This window comes from Lissotriton vulgaris, chromosome 7 (assembly GCF_964263255.1).
Source record: "Lissotriton vulgaris chromosome 7, aLisVul1.2, whole genome shotgun sequence".
NCBI classification, from domain to species: Eukaryota; Metazoa; Chordata; class Amphibia; order Caudata; family Salamandridae; genus Lissotriton; species Lissotriton vulgaris.
In genome coordinates this window covers 290,417,607-290,437,268 of record NC_141695.1, presented here as the reverse complement: position 1 = coordinate 290,437,268, position 19,662 = coordinate 290,417,607, and the positions used below count along the sequence as shown (strand labels likewise).

At 48.2% G+C, this 19,662-nt stretch overlaps 1 protein-coding gene across 2 annotated transcripts in view; it reads right to left on the bottom strand.

Annotated features, from left to right (window-relative positions):
- The window catches only part of LOC147701407 (myelin-associated glycoprotein-like), a 252,844-nt gene that overhangs the window by 38,441 nt on the left and 194,741 nt on the right, over window positions 1-19,662 (bottom strand). For both annotated transcript variants that reach the window (XM_086930086.1, XM_086930087.1), the window contains exons 8-9: window positions 6,012-6,108; window positions 4,685-4,784 (exon numbers count right to left, since the gene is read on the bottom strand). In XM_086930086.1, the coding sequence (XP_086786212.1) occupies window positions 4,685-4,784; window positions 6,012-6,108 (197 nt within the window). The remainder of the gene's footprint in view (window positions 1-4,684; window positions 4,785-6,011; window positions 6,109-19,662) is intronic.

Sequence of the window (19,662 nt, the reverse complement as noted above, 5' to 3'; positions counted from 1 at the left end):
CATATGATCTCTTTCACAACGTAGCTAGATCAAATACGTTTGAATACTGTTAAAGAGCGTGATGGACATGAATGTGTAATCCAATACTGAAGACCTCTTTGGGCAATAATGCGTAGGGCGTATTGGTTGGCCTCCTGTGAAACGGCCATTCAATGAACGTATTGACAATGCCTCTAGTGTTGCAAGTAATGAGACCCCCAACGAATAAATTCTTTGCGGGCATAAAGCCTGTGATGGAATTCGTCACTGGATTTCCTCCATTTTTTCTGCCACGCTTCGATAGGGATTCTCTAACATTTAAATTAAATCTCCAGTTAATAAAAGAGGATCCATACAGCTGTGTTTTATCGAAGTGACTAGAGGTTCTAATTTCTTCACACACTGTTGTTTCTCTAACGATGCTGGATGAACATAAACATTTATTAAAAATAGATTGCAGATTATATGGTTAATTTGCCAGTTTTTGATTTCCAAACATTGTAAATATTTATCAACAGTGTCATGCTCTTTAACTTTAAAATCCCAATGGGCAGAGAGAAAAATTGGCAAGCACCCCCCCCCCCCCCCCCCCCCCCCCTTTGCATGGCCCTTAGTGTGCGTTCTAGTTGCAGGGGAATGGAACTCGCAGGATCCTTCAATTATTGTCTGCTTCTCACACCAAGATTCCTGGATGCATGTGATATCATGGGCTCTTAAAAATGTCATAGCCTCAATATCGGTTAGTAAGTTTATCGATTAGTAAGTTTTCAAGACCTGTGACATTACAGGAAATTTCTGTAATGCTTGAATTCTTTGTCTTATTTCCGGTTTTCTTTATGGTTCTGTCCCGCCTTGAGTGTCATTGATTGTTTGAACTGGCCAGCGAATGAGCGAACCAGTCCCAGTTCTCCTGTTGAGGCTCTATCAACGGGGCAGCTAACGTGTATTTCCTACCTGTATTGTTTGATTTGAAGATGATTAATGATTGATGAGGTATTAATGCCATTGCTCGTAGAAGGCCCGTCGCATTTCTTAGCATTGGTAACCATTTCAGGTTTGTTTCCATATCTTGTCATAATTGTGCGTTTTATTGTTTAAACAGCTTTGTGCCACTCTCAATGACATTTTCTTTGTTCACTAAGGCAACCGGATATCAGACTTTTTTTGGTCTGGAGATTAAAATACCCCATTCTTCCAATAACCTTTGGTTTTCACAGATGCAATGAGCTGGTGTGCTAGAGGTCCATGTGACTGCAGATTCCAATTTGTTAATCAAAATATCAGAAGGCATAAAGTGAATCAATGCCATGTCTTTGGACTCCAAATGACAGAGCTTTGGATGAGCAGCTAATAATGTTGTTATATTGCCTCGGTTCAGGGTATCTAACTTTCCTTATGAGGTGAACTCAGAATGCAAAATTATTGTTCGTCTCCGATCATTTGGTTCAACCATATGTTTGTTGCACGTCGGGGCTTACATTTTCGTTTTCATTTGTGGTTGTTATATTTGGAATGCTTACATTTTGTGCCGAACATTGGGGAGTTAGACTCCCTGGGGCATATTACCAAGCAATAGCGATAATTATCGCTATTGCTTGGTTAGAGACAAAAGTTTACCGCTGAGCTGCGGCGATTTTTATCGCAGATAAAAATTGGCCGCAATGCATGAATGTCGCTGAAAAGTCAGCGATATTAATGCATTACCGAGCTAATGCTCTTAGCCATGTTATCCACCTCCCATTGGATAACATGGCTAAGAACTGCTCAGGGCAGGTGTTAGCTTTTGGAGATATTTGCGCTTAGCGCGAATATCTCCAAAAGTTGGTAATAGGAGATAGCGATGTTAGCAACTGTTTCCAGTCGCTAACATCTTGGCACGCCCACTTTCCATGTCATTAGTGATAAATATCACTGACATGCAAAGTGGGGCCCAAGATGGTCGCAATCTCCTACTAGCTGTCGCTAACTGGTGTTAGCGACAGCTAGGTAATAGGGAGATAATTTTATATCCACTTTCTTGGCTTTTAAAGCCAAAAAAGCGGAGATAACCCCCCTTGATAATATGCCCCTCTGTTATTACTATTTGTTTGCTGCGCACTCATGGAGGTTGAACTTTCACTGCAGCTTCGTCTCCTGCCAACTTGGAAGTGGCCTGGGCCTTTCTGTGACCTGTCGTCCTATGTTTTTGAAACTTCCCCATGTCTTACATCGATGTTCCATGTATTATTTGATTTGAGATCCTATCTGATGACCGTTCCTGGATCAATTTATTGGGTGATAAATGTATTAAGCACCACTTCTGTTTTTCTGCTTCTTGAGTGGTTTTACAAATCTCAGTGGTAATGCCAGGGACCGGGACCACCTGGTCGAAATGTTCTGTTCCCTATTGATTTTTAGATAATTTCTGCTCATTGAGGCAGAAGTATGTGCCCAATAATATTGCCTGTCTTGATTTTTGCTGCAATTTAAGTTGTTTTTTATTCTGTTTCTTATGTAAAGTTGAATATTTCCGTTTGCCTTCAATACTCGAATTTCCCTTGTTTCTTTCAACTATGTATTGATATGAAATAATGACACTGGTTTAGAGGGTTCTAACCCAGCTGAGGTCGCTGTGGTCGGCATCCTGCTATGTACATATATTGAACTGAGCTCTGCTAACATTATAACCTACAATATACTGATTAAAACCCTTCGAAAGGGAGAACCAAAAGCAAGTTATCAAAAGAATTGTTTGGAAATGTGATGGGGCATTGAACTAATTGCATAAGGGCATTGAGACACCTAAATGGTGGGAGTAGTTGATGTGAAATCATGCACCCTTTGACTCCTAGGTCATTATAGAGTTAATCCGCTCTTAGCCCTTCAACAGCCCTTTGTTGCTAATAAATATACAATACGAAGAACATGGAAATGAGCCCACACAATAAACATGGATCTTAAATGCAACTTTACTTTCTGTTCCTGTCACTGCCTTCATAACCGCTGAGTAGGGGGGTAGTGGCACAGCAGGTGGCATGTGTTTTGGGGGCAGCAGCTTGCGCCCCCCTCTAACCAACGTCCATCGCAGGGTGGCAGACGCAAGAATTGCCAGCATCCATCTAACCTCTTAGATTCAGCCACCACAGGCGGCAAACGCAGGGGTGGGGAGAAGATGTGGTCTCATGGTTAGATTGTGGTTAGATTGCCGGCTTTGGAGCTGCGAATCCAAGGTTCGAGCCTCCAGGTTGACTCCACATCCTGTGATTCTGGGCAAATCCCTTAATCTCCCTGTGTCTACCAAAAAATTAATGTGCACTTGTGTAACGTAACTGGTGCTCATGTAAAGTGCTCCAATACCTTTGGGTTGAGTTCGCGCTATATAAATCTGCAAAAAAAGGCTTATCTACGCCATTGGAGGTAGCAAGGGTTGCTGTTACTCGGGCTACCTCTACCGCCAATGTCGTGCTAACTCAGCTAATACTTGGTTGTTTTCACAAATTGTCTTTGCTAAGTCCTTTGAGGAAGGTATAAACAAGAGCTGAATATGAACGTGTCAAAGCTGCTGCACGTGCAACGCATTATCCAAAGAAAGAAGTCAGCTGTGAATGAGGGTCACACTACCGTTTTAGCACGGTATTGAAATGATGATTTAAGTTCCTGCTTTGCTTACTATGCTTACAAAAAGTCCTGCACAGGAGAGCTGAAGCTGTGTTATAGCTAATGTAAAACAAGCAAATAGGTCTGGTCTTCTCAAGCTTGTGTGATGGTTATAAACTTTTTTATTTTTTATTGCAAGCATCTGCCACAAAATACAAAATAAAAAAAAACATGTATCCATCTAAATCTGGCGCCATATGCTTGTAATAAAAATACAAAAAATATTCAGTGATATATTTTGGAATAACAAGCTTTTCAGTTGTTCTATGCGTTTTATTATTATTTATGAAGGAGACAAGAATAAATGGCCACCTTACCAAACCATGAACTTGCAGGCAGTTGCATGGTTACAATCTTACGTAAAGACGTTATAGCCCTGACTTATAACTTTAAAAAGTAGCCAAAAATAAATAACCATGTAACATGGTACCCGAAATGCAGGCGTAATAAATTGGATGTCTGACGTTACAACGCATGCTTTTACCACGCATGCCGTTACAACGCAGTTTTTACAACGCATACCATTACAACGCATAGCACTTTCGGGTGTTGGATAGTGAATAGTTTAATTTACTATTCCAACTCCAGTCCCCGTGGATAGTAGGGAAGGTGTTGGATAGTAAATTAAATCTATTCCCTATCCTAGAGCGCCCCCCAGCGCAATGCGTTGTAATGGTTTGCGTTGTAATGGCTTGCGTTGTAATGGTTGCGTCGTAATGGTACTGCGTTGTAAAAGTTTCGTTGTAAAGGTTGTTTACCAAATAAATTGCTTGTAAAGATAATATAAAAATAAATAAAATAAAGTCTACTTTGAACCAGATGTGTGACTGAAGAGAAAGACACAAATTATTTGTACTGTCACTCAAAGTGGTAAAGTGGGCTGACCCAGTTTGCCAGGACCAAACTCGAACCAAATGCCCCTGTGTGTATGTTTATTACGTATGATTACTTTTGGGAAAAAAACCAATATTCTGGCGAGACAAAGGCAAGTCCTAAAACACAGGTCTATAAAACAAGTCACAGCGATTATACTGTTGAATAAGTGTCCGCCTGTGACAAATGTTCTCACCTCTGACTTGTCCCTTTTTTCCTTGGGTTCATGATCAGTGCTGAACATCACAGGAGGGTTCTCGGTTTGAACAAAACTGGTGCTTTCGTTCTCGTTTTTCCTGCAAAACAGAAAAGCAAGTAGATCCTTTTTACATTTCTCACATGCAGGCAATGGGGAGGCGCGTGGCATCTTGTACCCGGCACCGACAGATGGGCGGCGGAGCTCTCTGCGAAAGCTTCTCTGTGGAGAGAGTCACGCGAGCCTATTCTGAGAGCGGCAATTCTTGAGCACAGAATCAATTATGCAGCGACTGCACAAGCTGTGAATTAATGCCAGCATGAAAAAAACACAGCGACCACCACATGCGCAAACAAAATACCTGTGCCTTGGTCCTGCAAGAAGAAATTCATAACATAAGGAGATTTAAGAAGAGTGTTATTCGATATTAGTAAAAAGCAGACTCTCCATAATAGCCTGGCCTCTAAGCGCTGTTGTGGTGCCCAATGAGTTGTATTCTGCAGTTGGGGACATTAACGTAGGGCCAGGTTCAAGCAGCATCCATAGTCGGGGCGTCAGCTGGTGTGTTGGTCTGAGCTGTGGTAGGTGTTGTAGTATGTACTCTATGTGGAGAATGTTGTGGGGAGAAAGGGTAGTCTTACAAGCTTCCTCAGAGCCCAGATGAATGTGTGAGGGTGCCAATGCTTGTTGTAGGTATGACTACTGTTGAGTCAACCTTGTATGTGAGCTAACACATATTATGTGCCAAACCAGGTAATCTCACCTGTCAGCTCTGAATGTAGAGCTGGGCATTGCAAGCCTTTCCCTATCATATGCCATCATCAACAGTTGGTCATGAGGCGGGGGGGGGGGGTCTACTGATACCTGTAGGTGTCTTTATGTGTTTCAAGGTCATGGGTGATATGTGCCCCTTGGGTAATCCTCCCTCTTGTTGTTTAAGTTTGACTCTATCTATATGCGAGGTCAGTATGTTGTGTGGTTGTGTTGTTTCACTGGAAATCTTGAAGAGGAGGAATGGTGTGGTACCAGTGTTTATAGGATGTCGCTTGTATTTGCAAAGCTGCCAAGACTTTGTAACGTTGAAATTATTCTCATGCATCATAGTTTTATGCCATGCTACATGATTTCAAAATGATATATTCATCATTTCTTCTCACCCTACAAGATTGCTAAAAAAAAATTCTGACACTACAAAATAGCTAACATTATAAATTCAAGGGAATTGCCTGTAAGAACCAGCCAGCAGCAAAGGAGAAAGCATAACATTATTTATACTAATGAATCTACGGAAGACGGTCTGGGAGAAAGGGTCACTTTCCATACTTACTTTTTCCTAGTTTGAATCAAGTAGCCAGCAACACCAATGAGGATGACAAAAGCAAACACCGCACCAACAGGCCCGACCTTCGCCCAAATCACATTATCTGAAAGAAACCAACCAAGGGCGATGAGTTATAAAGATAGATGGAGTAGTAGACTTATCATAGCCAGATAACGTCTATTCACATTTGTTAGAAATGGGGGTCTCTGGTTGGCAGAGGTAGGTACCTTTATCCAAATAGTGTCTAGTCAGAGTAAGGGGGGATACACACTTTAGATAACCCCTGCTCACCCCCTTGGTAGCTTGGCACAAGCAGACAGGTTTATCCCAAAGGCAATGTGTAAAGTATTTGTACCAACACTCACAGTAACACAGTGATAATGCCACAAATGGACACCACACCGGTTTATAAAAATAAAGTATTTGTATCTAAACTACACAAGACCAAAACAACAAAAACCCAACATACATAGGAAAAGGTTTTCAGTAGAAATGTCTTTTAAAGATTTTGCCAAAAATAAACTTGTATGCTCTGTATTCTTTTTCCGAAAGAGTACTAAGGCTAAGCAGTCCTTGAATTGTAGCAAGTTATGTGCCCAAACGTGGTATTACAAACCCATGTCACTTCAGCACCGACGGACGATGCCCCTGCTGTTTTGAGCCCTTCAGTACTCTTCCAAAGCTAACTCCACAGCCAGCAAAAATGAAAATATGCCCCTGCTATTTTGAACCCTTCACTACTCTTCCAAAGCTGACTCCACAGCCAGCGATCATGAAAATATGCCCCCAAATGCGCGGTAACTAAAATGGGAAATGTAATGCAGGCCCCCAGCATGAATAATCTCCTCAGATCAAGAACGGGCCAGCGGGATCACCAGGAGATGAGGCCCCGTTGGTAACTGACAATTTCCTTGCAAACTCGCAACCCGCCCCAAGCAGTGACACACACAGAGACTCAGGACTTCGGTCCAAGCGGTACCTGGCGGTTGCTTGGTTTCCTTCGTGCTCTGGTCTGGCGTCCTGTTGGGCGGCTCCGTCGGCCACGGCCGGGCATCACAGAGGAATCCCGGTTGCCAGGCAATGCCTCACAGCCAAGTATGCTGCAGCACTGCCTTCTCTCGTGCGATATCGATCCTTGGCTCTTGACTCGGGCCAGCGGCGGTGAAAGGTGCTCTGTAGATCACGGCTCGGCGGCGGTGAAAAAGCCCTCTGTACTTTGTAGTTTGACAGCTCGAGCCAGCAGCGGTGAAGAGCCCTCAGTAGTTTTAACCACCCACGGCAGAATTCACATGGATCACAGCGCAGGCAGGGCTGTGTGCTGACAAATGCACACAGCGTCGCTGCGACTCGGGCCGACGAGGGTATCAGATAAACAGCACTTGAAATAATCAGGGCCTCTGGATATCACTGCATGCTTTCCAAAAGGTTACGGTGCAGGTAGAGCTGCGGGCACACACACGCACACAGCATCGATGAGGCAGGTTTGAAAACTTTGATGTTCCTGAGTTTCCACAACAGGAGGCCACCTCACACAGGCGAGACTCCTTTTACAGCAGGAGGGGGAACACAACACAAAGCAAAGTCCTTTTGTCCTTTCCTCAGCAGCAACAGCAAACTGCAGGCCAGCCCCAGACACACAGCAAGGGCAGCACTCCTCTTCAGTCTCTTCAGCTGTCCTCTTTGGTAAAGGTTCCTCTTGAACACGAAGAAGTCTAAAATTCAGGGGTTTCAGCTCTAAAATTTATTCCCCAAAAGGTTCTCTTTGTGTAAGGGGCTCTGAGCCCAGTCAAAACCAGTTCAGGGCGCACCCTGCCAGTGCACAACTTCTTCCTTTGTCGGTTAGGGCCTGGGTTCCAGACACACCGCAGGAGGTGGAGCCAGTCTTTTGTGGCTGCGAGGCACAGCCCTATTCAGGTACAGGTGCTACCCCTCCCACCACTCCAAATGCCTATACAACCTAGTGCTGACTCACCGAGACTCCTGGAGCCAGGACGCCCCACCAGTTCCTGTCACTCACAAAGCCAGACAGTCAATCCACAACCAGGCAGAGGCACACAGAAAGGCTGAACAAGAAATATAGCTACTTTCTAAAAGTGCTATTTTCAAACACAGAATTTAACAACCATCCTTCCTAAAACATAACATGTATATTTGTAAAGTGCACGATTACCCGTAGGTGTCTTGGCGCTGAATAACAGATGTTTATTGTTACCCAACTCAATGCTACTCATAAAAGATGAGTTATTAAATTCCCAGTTCAGGGATTCCAGACTCCAATTTTCTATCTCACTCCTATGGGAAGATATGCTTGTAAAATGTTACAGAACATTCCCCATTCTGTCCTATGGGCAAGATAGCCTTTCAACAGTGAAAAACGAAATTTTCAGCATTTCACTATTAGGACATGTTACACAACTCAGTACATGTCCTACCTTTCTCATACACTGCACCCTGCCCAGGAGGGTACCTTGGGCAGGGTGCAGTATGTGCGAGGGGTGGTCTCCCACCAGTGATGGGTCACTTCAGATGTGATGCATGTAGGGTGTGTCATCTTACCTCAAATACAAAAAGCATTGACATTGGATTGCAGACTCCCTGGGAACAGAGGAAACACACGAATTGCAACTCACAGGGCGTCATCTATCTTATCACCTGTCCCTGTGGGAAGCAATACGTGGGAATGACTAGTAGAATGGTCAGGACCCGCATCACCGAGCACCGCAGTACTATTAGATGTGGCAGATCTAATACGCGGTTAACAACCCACTTTAGGGATGCAGGTCATTCTGAGGAGGACCTCAGGTGGACTATCATTGAGAAACCAGACCTCTGGGGGTCGGATGCGAATAGGGCTCTATTCGTTTGTGAGCAGAAATGGGTGTTCCGGCTTAGGAGCCACCTGCATGGCCTCAATGACGACATCCCATGGTATTCATTAAGTAGATGAACACTTTAATTTGTCTGGATATACATTTGGTTCTAAATTTATGATTGTTATTGGGCACGATAATAATAATCATATAACAGCGGGATCCAATTTTTAATAATTGGTTGGTAGCCTCCTGTGAGGTCTCGCCCCCATATGTATTGTTGTATGGGCGACTGCAGTCTCGAACTCACCTATGGACACACTTGTACCCGGGGCTGCCGATTACTACATTTCCCAGCAGGCCTGGCCGGCGGTCCATAATTCCATGACACAGATCAGGAAAACTGAAAGCAAGGCTTAAATATAAACTGGCTCTGGTCCTTGTGCTTTCAGTGGACAATCATCTTGTGATCCCTTCATCAACTCCTTTAATCCTGTCTAGCGTGATGTTCTGAACTTGTAAATTATTTTCATTTTTTCTGTAGTTTCCTCTCCCACACCTTCACCTTTCCATCCTCTACTTTTCCCCCGACTACACTTCTATGAATGATGTGAATCTAAATGAATGCATGCGAAAAAATGCAGCATTCATTGACAAAATCAATATTCGAAAGACTAGAAGCTTTGTGAGGATGATTAAGGTGTCCGATGTCTAGTAATGGCCTTCACCTTGGAGCAGCCACCCCAAGGTCCGGACACTAAGGTCTGGACCAATATTTATTGGATCCGACTCAATCCGACTCCGCCGGGTCAGCATTTATTGGGGCCCATAATTAACTTCCAGGCAGGAGGCTGACCAAGAAGATGGGGAAATAACATGGCAATGATGGTGCATTGCGCATGTCCAAATAATTATCGGGCATGTTCCAACAAGTATGATCTGTGGAAATTTACTGAGGGTAAACTACAGGAGTGCGATGTTAGCTGCAAAACTCCAAAGTGCCATATGTGCGATTACAGGAGTTACTGCATTTACCCCAAGTAACCAGGCCTGGTTGCTTATCAGTAACTATAGTACTGTGGGACTATTCACCCATTTTACATTTGTCACTGGATAAGCTGAGTCTGCCTTTCTTAAACAGACACCTCACAGCTCCCTGAGCAGGAGTGAAATAATGAGAAGGACAGTATTAGTGCTTTGGCATTGGCGATTCCATTCAAAGGTGGCGGTCTGTGGTGAAGAAGGAAGATCAAATGTAGCAGAAGGAGCAGCCAAAACCAGGAAGTCCATCTGTCAAGTTCAGAACATTGCACTGTGTGGTGCTGCGTCACTATTTCATGTGAGATACACTGCATGACAATACTGCATCTACTACACTGATCTAACCACTACACCTAAGGCAAGTACACAATTTAGTATTCCTATCTCAACTTAAAATGGTTATATCTCTGAGTATAAGTTTAGGTGCATTATGAATAGTAGTTATATAGTTATCTTGCGATGTACTGGTAGGCAATGTAGTAGATGTTCTGTGATTGTAGGTAAATCATTCCAATATAGTTTGCAGAAAGAGTTTGCATGGGCAAAAAGTCATGTTCATATGGCAGATTTTTCTGTGTGCTCAGTCTGTTAACAGCTACTCCCTGCTTCACCTGGCAGATGCATTTGCCAAATCCATACTTGTAACAGTGGCTTCAGCGGACTGCGTCTACAACAGCAGCGTCACTTGAGTCAGGGACTGCTGAGCATGGTCAGCAAATAAGGCTGCACGTGGCACTTCTCCTTGGCAGCTGTAACCTCCCTGGACAGATTCAGACAGGAGCTTGGTCACAACAGTTGCAGTCTTCAACCAATAGTTGTATCTGGCAGTTACGCCTTTCGGGCCAGAACAGAGGTTGCAATCTCTGGTCAACCACAGTTGATGGACAGAATGCAGGACAATGTCATACATTCACCCCAGTATAGAGATCTGGGCCTAATTCCATCGTTTTTGTGCTCACCACACTACCCCAGTTCAGACATGGCCATATGCAAATCAGCCTTGACTCTGTGCCTCATGGGAACAGTCCATCCCCAACTGCCAAGCCATGTCTTCCCTGGACCGGAATCAAGCATCCTAGGACCGTTTTCTGGCTATCAGCCGTCTTCAGCCAGGATAGCTTGACTCCAGTGGTGTGAAGAGCACGGGACTCACGTCTGAGCATACCCGTCCCACTCGGGGTGACAAATGCAAAAACAACAGGTTTTTTTTTTGGAAGACCTTTATTGCACATTATACATATACACAGCGGTGTGCCTACAACCCACGGGTAGGGCCGGCCGCAATCAGTGTACCATACAAGACATACGAGCTTGATATCATACGCCAGCAGCACAAATGCATGATCCAGAAAAGTACAGCTCACAAAGGCACCACAGATGATCTAAATGCAATGTTCATAGCACACCTGTAGCTTGTGGCCGTATCGCCCCCATGTGATCTCGGTCTCATTTTCAAGTTTTGCAGAAATAAAGGCAAGCAACAACAAACCCCAACCCCCCCCCCCCCCCCCCCCACCCTTCCGATCCTGGTCCCAGTGAACAGTCCAAATCCGGTAGGCATAGTGTTAAAGAGGTAGCCGATCTAACAGATGTCAAGAAGGTCAGTACCAGGGTAGGCAACCTGTACTCATTCTCCGCAGCCGGTCATAAGCCATAGTGGGGCTCTGCAAGGCAGCCATGCCACACCAACCCTTTATAGCACCCGTGAAACCCCCTACTAGCTCCACAGTGCAGACACTCCACACAGGGCAGTTATTTCTCCCGCACTCAGGTATGACTCAAGCAGATTCACCCTCTCCTTCTGACAAAGCATCAGCCGCGCTCCTCTCGCTGTCAGTGTCTGCTATGGACAGCATATAGAGCGTGAACGGAGCCCACACGTCCCCCGGGCAAGACTTCGCTGGCAGTCCCTCATAGTAACAATTCAGTTGGTCCCTGCAGTAAGCCATGTCATTCAGCCACAGCTGCACATCAGGCGCTCTCCTCCCACCCCATCCCATAGCAACCCTCCTTTTAGCCAATTAAAGCGCCAGTACCACCAGCCGTCGCGACGACGCTGACACACCAGAAGCAATTCCTAAAAGGCAGAGGCGCAAATCCAGCCTCACTTCAGTCGACGTCATGACAGTCAGCCTTTCAGTCACCTCCTTCCAGAAGTCATAGACACGCGAGCATCCCCAGGCCAGGTGCACAAAGTCAGCGTCCTCAGCACCGCACCGGACACACTGAGCAGCAGTCCGAAGACCATACCGAACCAGTTGAACCGGCGTGTAATACCACTGTTGTAGAAACTTATAATGCAGAAGGCGGAAATTGCCATTGATCACATACCCCCCGGTCATAGCACAGCATTCGGTCCATTCATCATCACTCAGTGGTTCTGGGAGGCTCCTATCCCACAGTGCCCTAGCCAGGACCGCACCCCCTCCTTCATCTTCCTGCGCAGCTTTATATAGTTTAGATAGCAATTTAGTCCTGTCCTTAGCCGTGTAGAGCAGTTGTAAGGCCCCGAGTGCCAACGGCTCCCCTGGGTACGTTGGATATAAATCACGCACGGCAGCCCGTAGCCTGACATAGACAAAGGTAGACATAGCAGCATTTGTCGAACGGGCTGTCATCGCCTGTGAGGAGAGAAACGACGCCCCTGGAAAGAGGTCCCCCATTGTTTGTAGCCCAGCTTCCCGCAGAACCTGTAATCCTCCGATCTCGCCCGATACTGAAATAGCCGAGTGATAAAGTAGTGGCATAGCCGGCGCGTATAACGGCAACCTGGCAGCTCGTCTACCCAGGCCCTCCCATGCGGTCGCTGTGAGTCGCACAGTATCAATCTCCCCCTTTTCAAACACTGAGTGGTCGTTGACAATCATGGCCCTCAGTGGATCCGGCAGAACCGCACTCGCCTCTAGTGCTACGTGCGGGGTATACGGTGGAGCATTCAACCAGTAAATCGCGAAGTGTGCTTGCGCGCAGAGATAATAAAGCCTCATGTCCGGCAGGGCGAACCCTCCCAGTTCATATGGCTTGATCAGCACCTCCCAAGTTACTCGTGGCTTCTTGCCGGCCCAGGTGAGAGATATTAAAAGGGACCGCATCCTTGCAAAGAAATGCGATTTCAGCTGGTCAGGAATGTTCGTAAAAAGATAAAGAAATTTCGGCAACACTACCATTGTTATCAAGGACACGCGATCCGCCAGGGTCAGTGGAAGACGAGTCCATCGCGCCACCTGATCCTCCAAGTTAGATACGGCAACGCCATAGTTGGCCCGTATGACTTCCTGACAATCCCTATGTACCCAGACGCCCAGATATCGAACCGACTCTGTCGCCTATTCCAGCGGGAATTCCAATGGAACCTGGTGCGTTGCATCCGTTAGAGGTAACACTACAGATTTGTCCCAATTTATGGTCAGGCCAGAGTGGCGACCAAACTTAATGAATTCACTGAGAATGTTTTCTAGATGGAGCACCGGGTCCCTGACATATAGGACCATGTCGTCAGCATACATTGACACAGCCAACGATCTAAGAGGGAACTTCAACGCTGCTTCCGCATACCTCTGCCGCAAGATACAGACCAATGGTTCCATCATGATGGCAAAAAGCAGGGGCGAGAGAGGGCAACCCTGCCTCGTCCCCCTCTGAATCGGAAATGAGGAAGAGACATGACCGTTGACTCTTACTCTCGCCGTGGGCGCGGTATACAAAAGGGCAATCAGCGATGTGAAAAAGAAAGGCACCCCCATCCGGTGTAGGACAGCCAACATATACTTCCATGCTACTGAATCGAAGGCCTTGGCAGTATCAAGCATGACTGCCACTGCAACCAGTTCTGGTTTAAGGAGATGTAGCACAGCAAACAGCGCCCTCAGATTGTGAGTGGTGGACCTGAGGGGGACAAAACCCGATTGATCCGGCAACACCATAGCCGGCAAGAGTAAACGCAATCTCGTGGCTAACACTTTGGCAATTATTTTAACATCAGTGTTCATGAGTGAAAGGGGACGGTACGAATCGCACTTGTTCGGAGGTTTCCCTGGTTTAGGCAGTGCTACCAATAGCGCCTCTCTCATAGTCGCTGGAAGCCGTCCGCACTCAAACGCTTCCTCCAGGACCATTGCCAAGTGCGGAATCAACAGATCTGCATACGTTTTATAGAATTCGGAGGGCAAGCCATCCGTGCTAGCCGCCTTCCCATTCGGGAGAGCTGCTATTGCATCCCTAAACTCCGCCTCAGTGACATGATGCATTAGGAATTCCTGTTGACCCCTGGAAAGCCACACCAGCGCAACGTCCTCCAAATACCGATTCACGTCCTCCTCATCGGCCGTGTCCCTGTGCTCGTAGAGCTGTGCATAGTGTTTCGAAAAGCAGGCGAGTATACCGTCCGTGCTAGTCACCACGGTCCCCTGATCTTCAATCTCTTGTACCGTGCAGTGGCGAGCCCAAGGGTCCCTAATCCGATCCGCAAGCCCCTTTCCTGGCCTACCCCCTTCTCCATAATACCTGGCTGTAGCATGTTTGGACAGGAATTTCACCTCCTGGTCGGCCAAGTCGTTATATTCAGTGACTTTTGATCTAATGTCAGCCAGCAACGTGACCTCCGCACCCTCCTCCAGTCTTCGCTCCAGAACCGACAACTCTCTCTCAAGCCTGGACATAGAGTCCCTGACGGACGTGAGCACCCCCGACCTTAGCCCAATATACGCCCCTCTCACCGTCACCTTAAAGGCCTCCCACACCGTGCTCATATTGTCAACAGAGCCCACATTGTTCACGAAAAACTCCTCAATTATCTGTCTCAGACGCTCACACAAAACCTGATCAGTCAACACCCCAGGGTAGAGTCGCCAAGTAAAAGGAGCGGGAGCATGCGTTGGTAGCTGCAGCACCAGTGTAACAGGCGCATGGTCGGATATCGTGCGGGGCAGATGTTCAGTACCCATCACCCATCCACTCACATCACGGGTCAATAGCCAGTAATCCAATCTCGACCACGTATCATGCGCCGATGTGTAACAAGTTCCTGCCCGCTTGCCCGGATTCCGCAATCTCCAGACATCCAACAGTTGCGGCCCACTCATACCCTCACATACCGCATCCGCCGCTTTCTTACGCTCATAGGGTCTGTCGTGTTTCTTGTCCAATTCGGAATCCAGCGTGACATTCCAGTCCCCCCCACAGAGAATAGCCGATGGTGGGAGGCTATAAAGTTTGTTCCAGAGTGTAACGAAGAAATCAGGCTCATCTACATTCGGACCATTGACATTTAGAAGAGTGATCAGCGTACCACACAATTTACCCTGTACACAATGTATATATCTACCATCCTGGTCAATCTCCTCATGAAGCATTTCAAACGGGACATTTCTTTTTATCAGAATCATCACCCCACGGGCATAGGAAGAGTATGCCGTGGCCAGTCGCACCCCCGCCCACTGTTTGCCCACCATTTCAGCCGCCTTACCCTTAAGGTGCGTTTCTTGAAGAAACACCACCTGTGCACCATGTCTATTCAAAAAGGCAAGCATTTGTCGAGTCTTTTGCGGCTTATTGAGTCCCCGCACATTCCATGTGACACATGTGAGAGTACCCCCCCTATCCATATCGCCAAAGCTTCAAGCAACCCAGAAGCCAATGGACCCTCACCAGCCCCCACCCACTAGACCAACCCTCCTTGCTCATCGACCTGGTATTGACATGACCTCCTCTGCGACAAATCCCGATCCTCCACCAGAATCTCCAAACACAGCCCATAGACTTCTCAGACCCCTCACCTTTGACCAGGAAAAAGAACAGCCCCGCATCAAACCCCAACAGCCCCTCCCCCATCCCACCACCCACTTCAGCACTCCCGATTTGCCAAAGCCACCCCGTGTCCCCCCCCTTGCAACTCCCAACAATGCAAACAACTGTGTGTGGGGATCTCCCATGTCTGGGGGCGTAGCGGCACACTACTCTCGCCAGAAACTGACGAGAGCGCAGACCATTGTCATTAACAATAACCCCAACCCTTCAACCCCATCCTCGTGGTCGAAGCAATAAACATTTAGCAATCACCTATCAGCACATTGCACTGGGCACTCCTGGATGTGTTCGCAACCAATAGAGCAGCAACTGAAGCCAATAATGCCCGCAGTGGCCAGCGTGGCAGGCGCGCAAAGCCCCCCCGGTCAAAGCCCATCTAGCCAGGCCCCCACTGAGCCTAAAGGAGGAATAGCCTCAACAATATCAACACATCAACATCAGCAGAGTCATCGCTGGCCAGAGCATCCTTCCCCCCACAGCAGACACAGCAGCAGTACAAAGCAGGCCAGGCACTGAAACGCCCGGAGGGCTGGCAGCGAGCAATAAATGTACAATAATGGAGTTAACCCAGTGCAGCACTCCGCAGTTGCACCCCTACCGCAGCTAACAGCGCAAAGCAGTTCAGGCAACCTCGTCCTGCCTCTCATCATCGCCATCTCGTCGTCCATTCGGCTCTTTAGCACGTTTTTTCAGTTTTTTAGCGTAGTCCATGGCCGCCTTGGGTGAAGAGAAAATCTTGTTATCCGAAGGAGGCCCAATACGAAGGCGTGCTGGATACAACATGGCATATGCAATGTCTTCAGCTCTCAACAGCTGTTTCACCGCGGCAAATTCTTTACGAGCAGTCTGCACCGCCATGGTGAAGTCAGGATAGAACTCAAGTTTGTTACCCTGGTATTCTATGGAGCCCTTTTCCCTGGCAAGAGGTAGAATAGCATCCCGGTCCCTATAGTTCAGGATCCTGTCCACGATTGGTCGCGGAGTCGCCCCCGGCGGAGGTCGTTTAGCCAGAGAGCGATGGGCACGCTCCACTATAAAAACACGAGACAGTTGGTCAGCCCCAAAGATGTCGATGAGCATGCGTTCCATGTAATCCTCCATTCGCCCAACATTCGTGGATTCCGGCAGGCCCGTGACGCGAACGTTGTTCCTTCTGGACCTCCCTTCCAACTCCTCGTTCTTCGCTTGTATGACCGCCAGCACCCTTTCCATACTGAAAACTTTAGATGAGACCGTGGCTAGGCCATCCTTCGTGGCGGATACTATCTGCTCCACCTCTCCCATCCATTCGTTCTGGCGGTCAAATTGCGTCGCCATTTGGTCAAGGCGGTGATTAACTGACTCCATGGTGCCTTCAATTGATTGGAGAGTCTTCTGCATAGCCACCAGCGTAGACTCCAAATTCGGGGCACCCCCAACAGCCCCCCCCTGGTCAGAGTCAGTGGGCGCCTGGGAAGACATGAGCGCAGTCTTTTTCGCCTCAAACGTGATTTTAGGTTGGTTTCTCTCCGGCCTGCCCATGACGGCGAGCAATACAAACCCAGGCTAAGGCGCAGCTATGCAGAGCAGATACACCAGGCAAGGCTCCCCGATCTGTCACAGAGTATGTACCAGCTGCTCCACACCAGGGAGGAGGCCCAGGCCTCCGCAGTCACCTCCAACTCAGGTCAGGCAGGTCCACCGCTCCCGGCGGAAAAAGCGCGCCAAATCGGTCTCCGAGCAGCCACTCAGCTCTCTTGTGGACAGTGGTCTGTTAGTCCCCAAAGCAATGAAGTGGCTATGTTATCAGGACCACAGCCCCTGAATCCTCTTCCTGGCAGCGCCTACGTTCGGGATTGTAAGCACTGGGTGTGCGCTGTCCACCGGAGCTCGATCTCCAAAGGGTCCGAGGGATGAAGCCACAAAATGGCGGGCGCACTGGAGGCCCGCAATCACCCAGCGTACCCAGGCACCTCAGCAAAATGTCCGCAGTAGGGGGATTACGCCCTCGCAGCTCAGACCAATTTCCAGCTGTGCTCAGAGGCCCGGCCCCGCCACTCCGCCTCGCAGCATGCCCCTTCCTCCTGCTCCCGCCAGCCCCAGCTCGCGCGGCGCGGCCTAGCGCGGCCCGGCGCCACCTCCGCAGCCCCAGGCTTGCGTAGCGCCCCGCCCCACTCACCGAGACCAGCAGGGCCGGGTCCGGCCGTCCGATGTCTTGGCGCCGCTCCGGGGAGATCTCGCAGGCACCGCCGCCACACCGCCACTGCAGGTACAAGGCGCCGCATCTCCGGAGCCACACCCGCAGGCAGCAGCGGAGTTGACAACCCGGGCTGCAGCGGGACGGGTCCTCCTTAAGTATCAAAGCTTCCGCTAGCGTTGTCCCGGCACAGGGCAGTCCGGCTCCGGGTGCGCTCCGCTCAACCGCTGTCTAAGAGCAAAGCGCCTCAGCAAACCCCCGATGGCAGCGGGGTGTGCTCAGCCGAAGTACAGGGCGAAGGTGTTGGTTAAAGCAGGATAAATGGGCGAATTTTAAATGATCTTGGCAGAGCCTCACTCACGTCCGGCCATCTTGCCCGGCGCCCTCTAGCGCCCCGCAAAAACAACAGTTAATGGACAGAATGCAGAACAATCTCATACATTCACCCCAGTACAGAGATCTGGGCCTAAATCCATCGTTTTTTTTCTCACCACACCACCCCAGTTCAGACATGGTCATATGCAAATCAGCCTTGACCCTATGTCTCATGGGAACAGTCCAGCCCGAACTGCCAAGCCATGTCTTCCCTAGACTGCAATCAAGCATCCTAGGACCGGTTTCTGGCTATCAGCCGTCTTCAGCCAGGACTGCTTGACTCCAGTGGTGTGGAGAGCACAGGACTCACGTCTGAGCATACCCGTCTCACTCGGGGTGACAAATGCAAAAACAACAGTTGATAGACAGAATGCAGAACATTGTCATACATTCACCCCAGTACAGAGATCTGGGCGTAAATCCATCGTTTTATTGCTCACCACACCACCCCAGTTCAGACATGGCCATATGCAAATCAGCCTTGACCCTGTGCCTCATGGGAACAGTCCAGCCCGAACTGGCAAGCCATGTCTTCCCTGGACCGGAATCAAGCATCCTAGTACCTGTTTCTGGCTATCAGCCGTCTTCAGCCAGGATAGCTTGACTCCATTGGTGTGGAAAGCACAGGACTCAGGTATGAGCATACCTGTCCCACTCTGGGTGACAAATGCAAAAACAACAGTTGATGGACAGAATGCAGAACAATCTCATACATTCACCCCAGTACAGAGATCTGGGCCTAAATCCATCGGTTTTTTTTCTCACCGCACCACCCCAGTTCAGACATGGCCATATGCAAATCAGCCTTGACCCTATGTCTCATGGGAACAGTCCAGCCCGAACTGCCAAGCCATGTCTTCCCTGGTCCGTATTCAAGCATCCTAGGACCGGTTTCTGGCTATCAGCCGTCTTCAGCCAGGATAGCTTGACTCCAGTGGTGTGGAGAGCACGGGACCCACGTCTGAGCATACCCGTCCCACTCGGGGTGACAAATGCTAAAACAACAGTTGATGGACGGAATGCAGAACAATGTCATACATTCACCCCAGTGCAGAGATCTGGGCCTAAATCCATCGTTTTTTTTCTCTCACCACACCACCCCAGTTCAGACCTGGCCATATGCAAATCAGCCTTGACCCTGTGCCTCATGGGAACAGTCCACCATGAACTGCCAAGCCATGTCTTCCCTGGACCGGAATCAAGCATCCTAGGACTGGTTTCTGACTATCAGCCGTATGCAGCCAGGATAGCTTGACTCCATTGGTGTGGAAAGCACAGGACTCACGTCTGAGCATACCCGTCCTACTCGGGGTGACAAATGCAAAAACAACAGTTGATGGACAGAATGCAGAACAATGTCTTACATTCACCCCAGTGCAGAGATCTGGGCCTAAATCCATCGTTTTTTTTCTCCCACACCACCCCAGTTCAGACATGGCCATATGCAAAT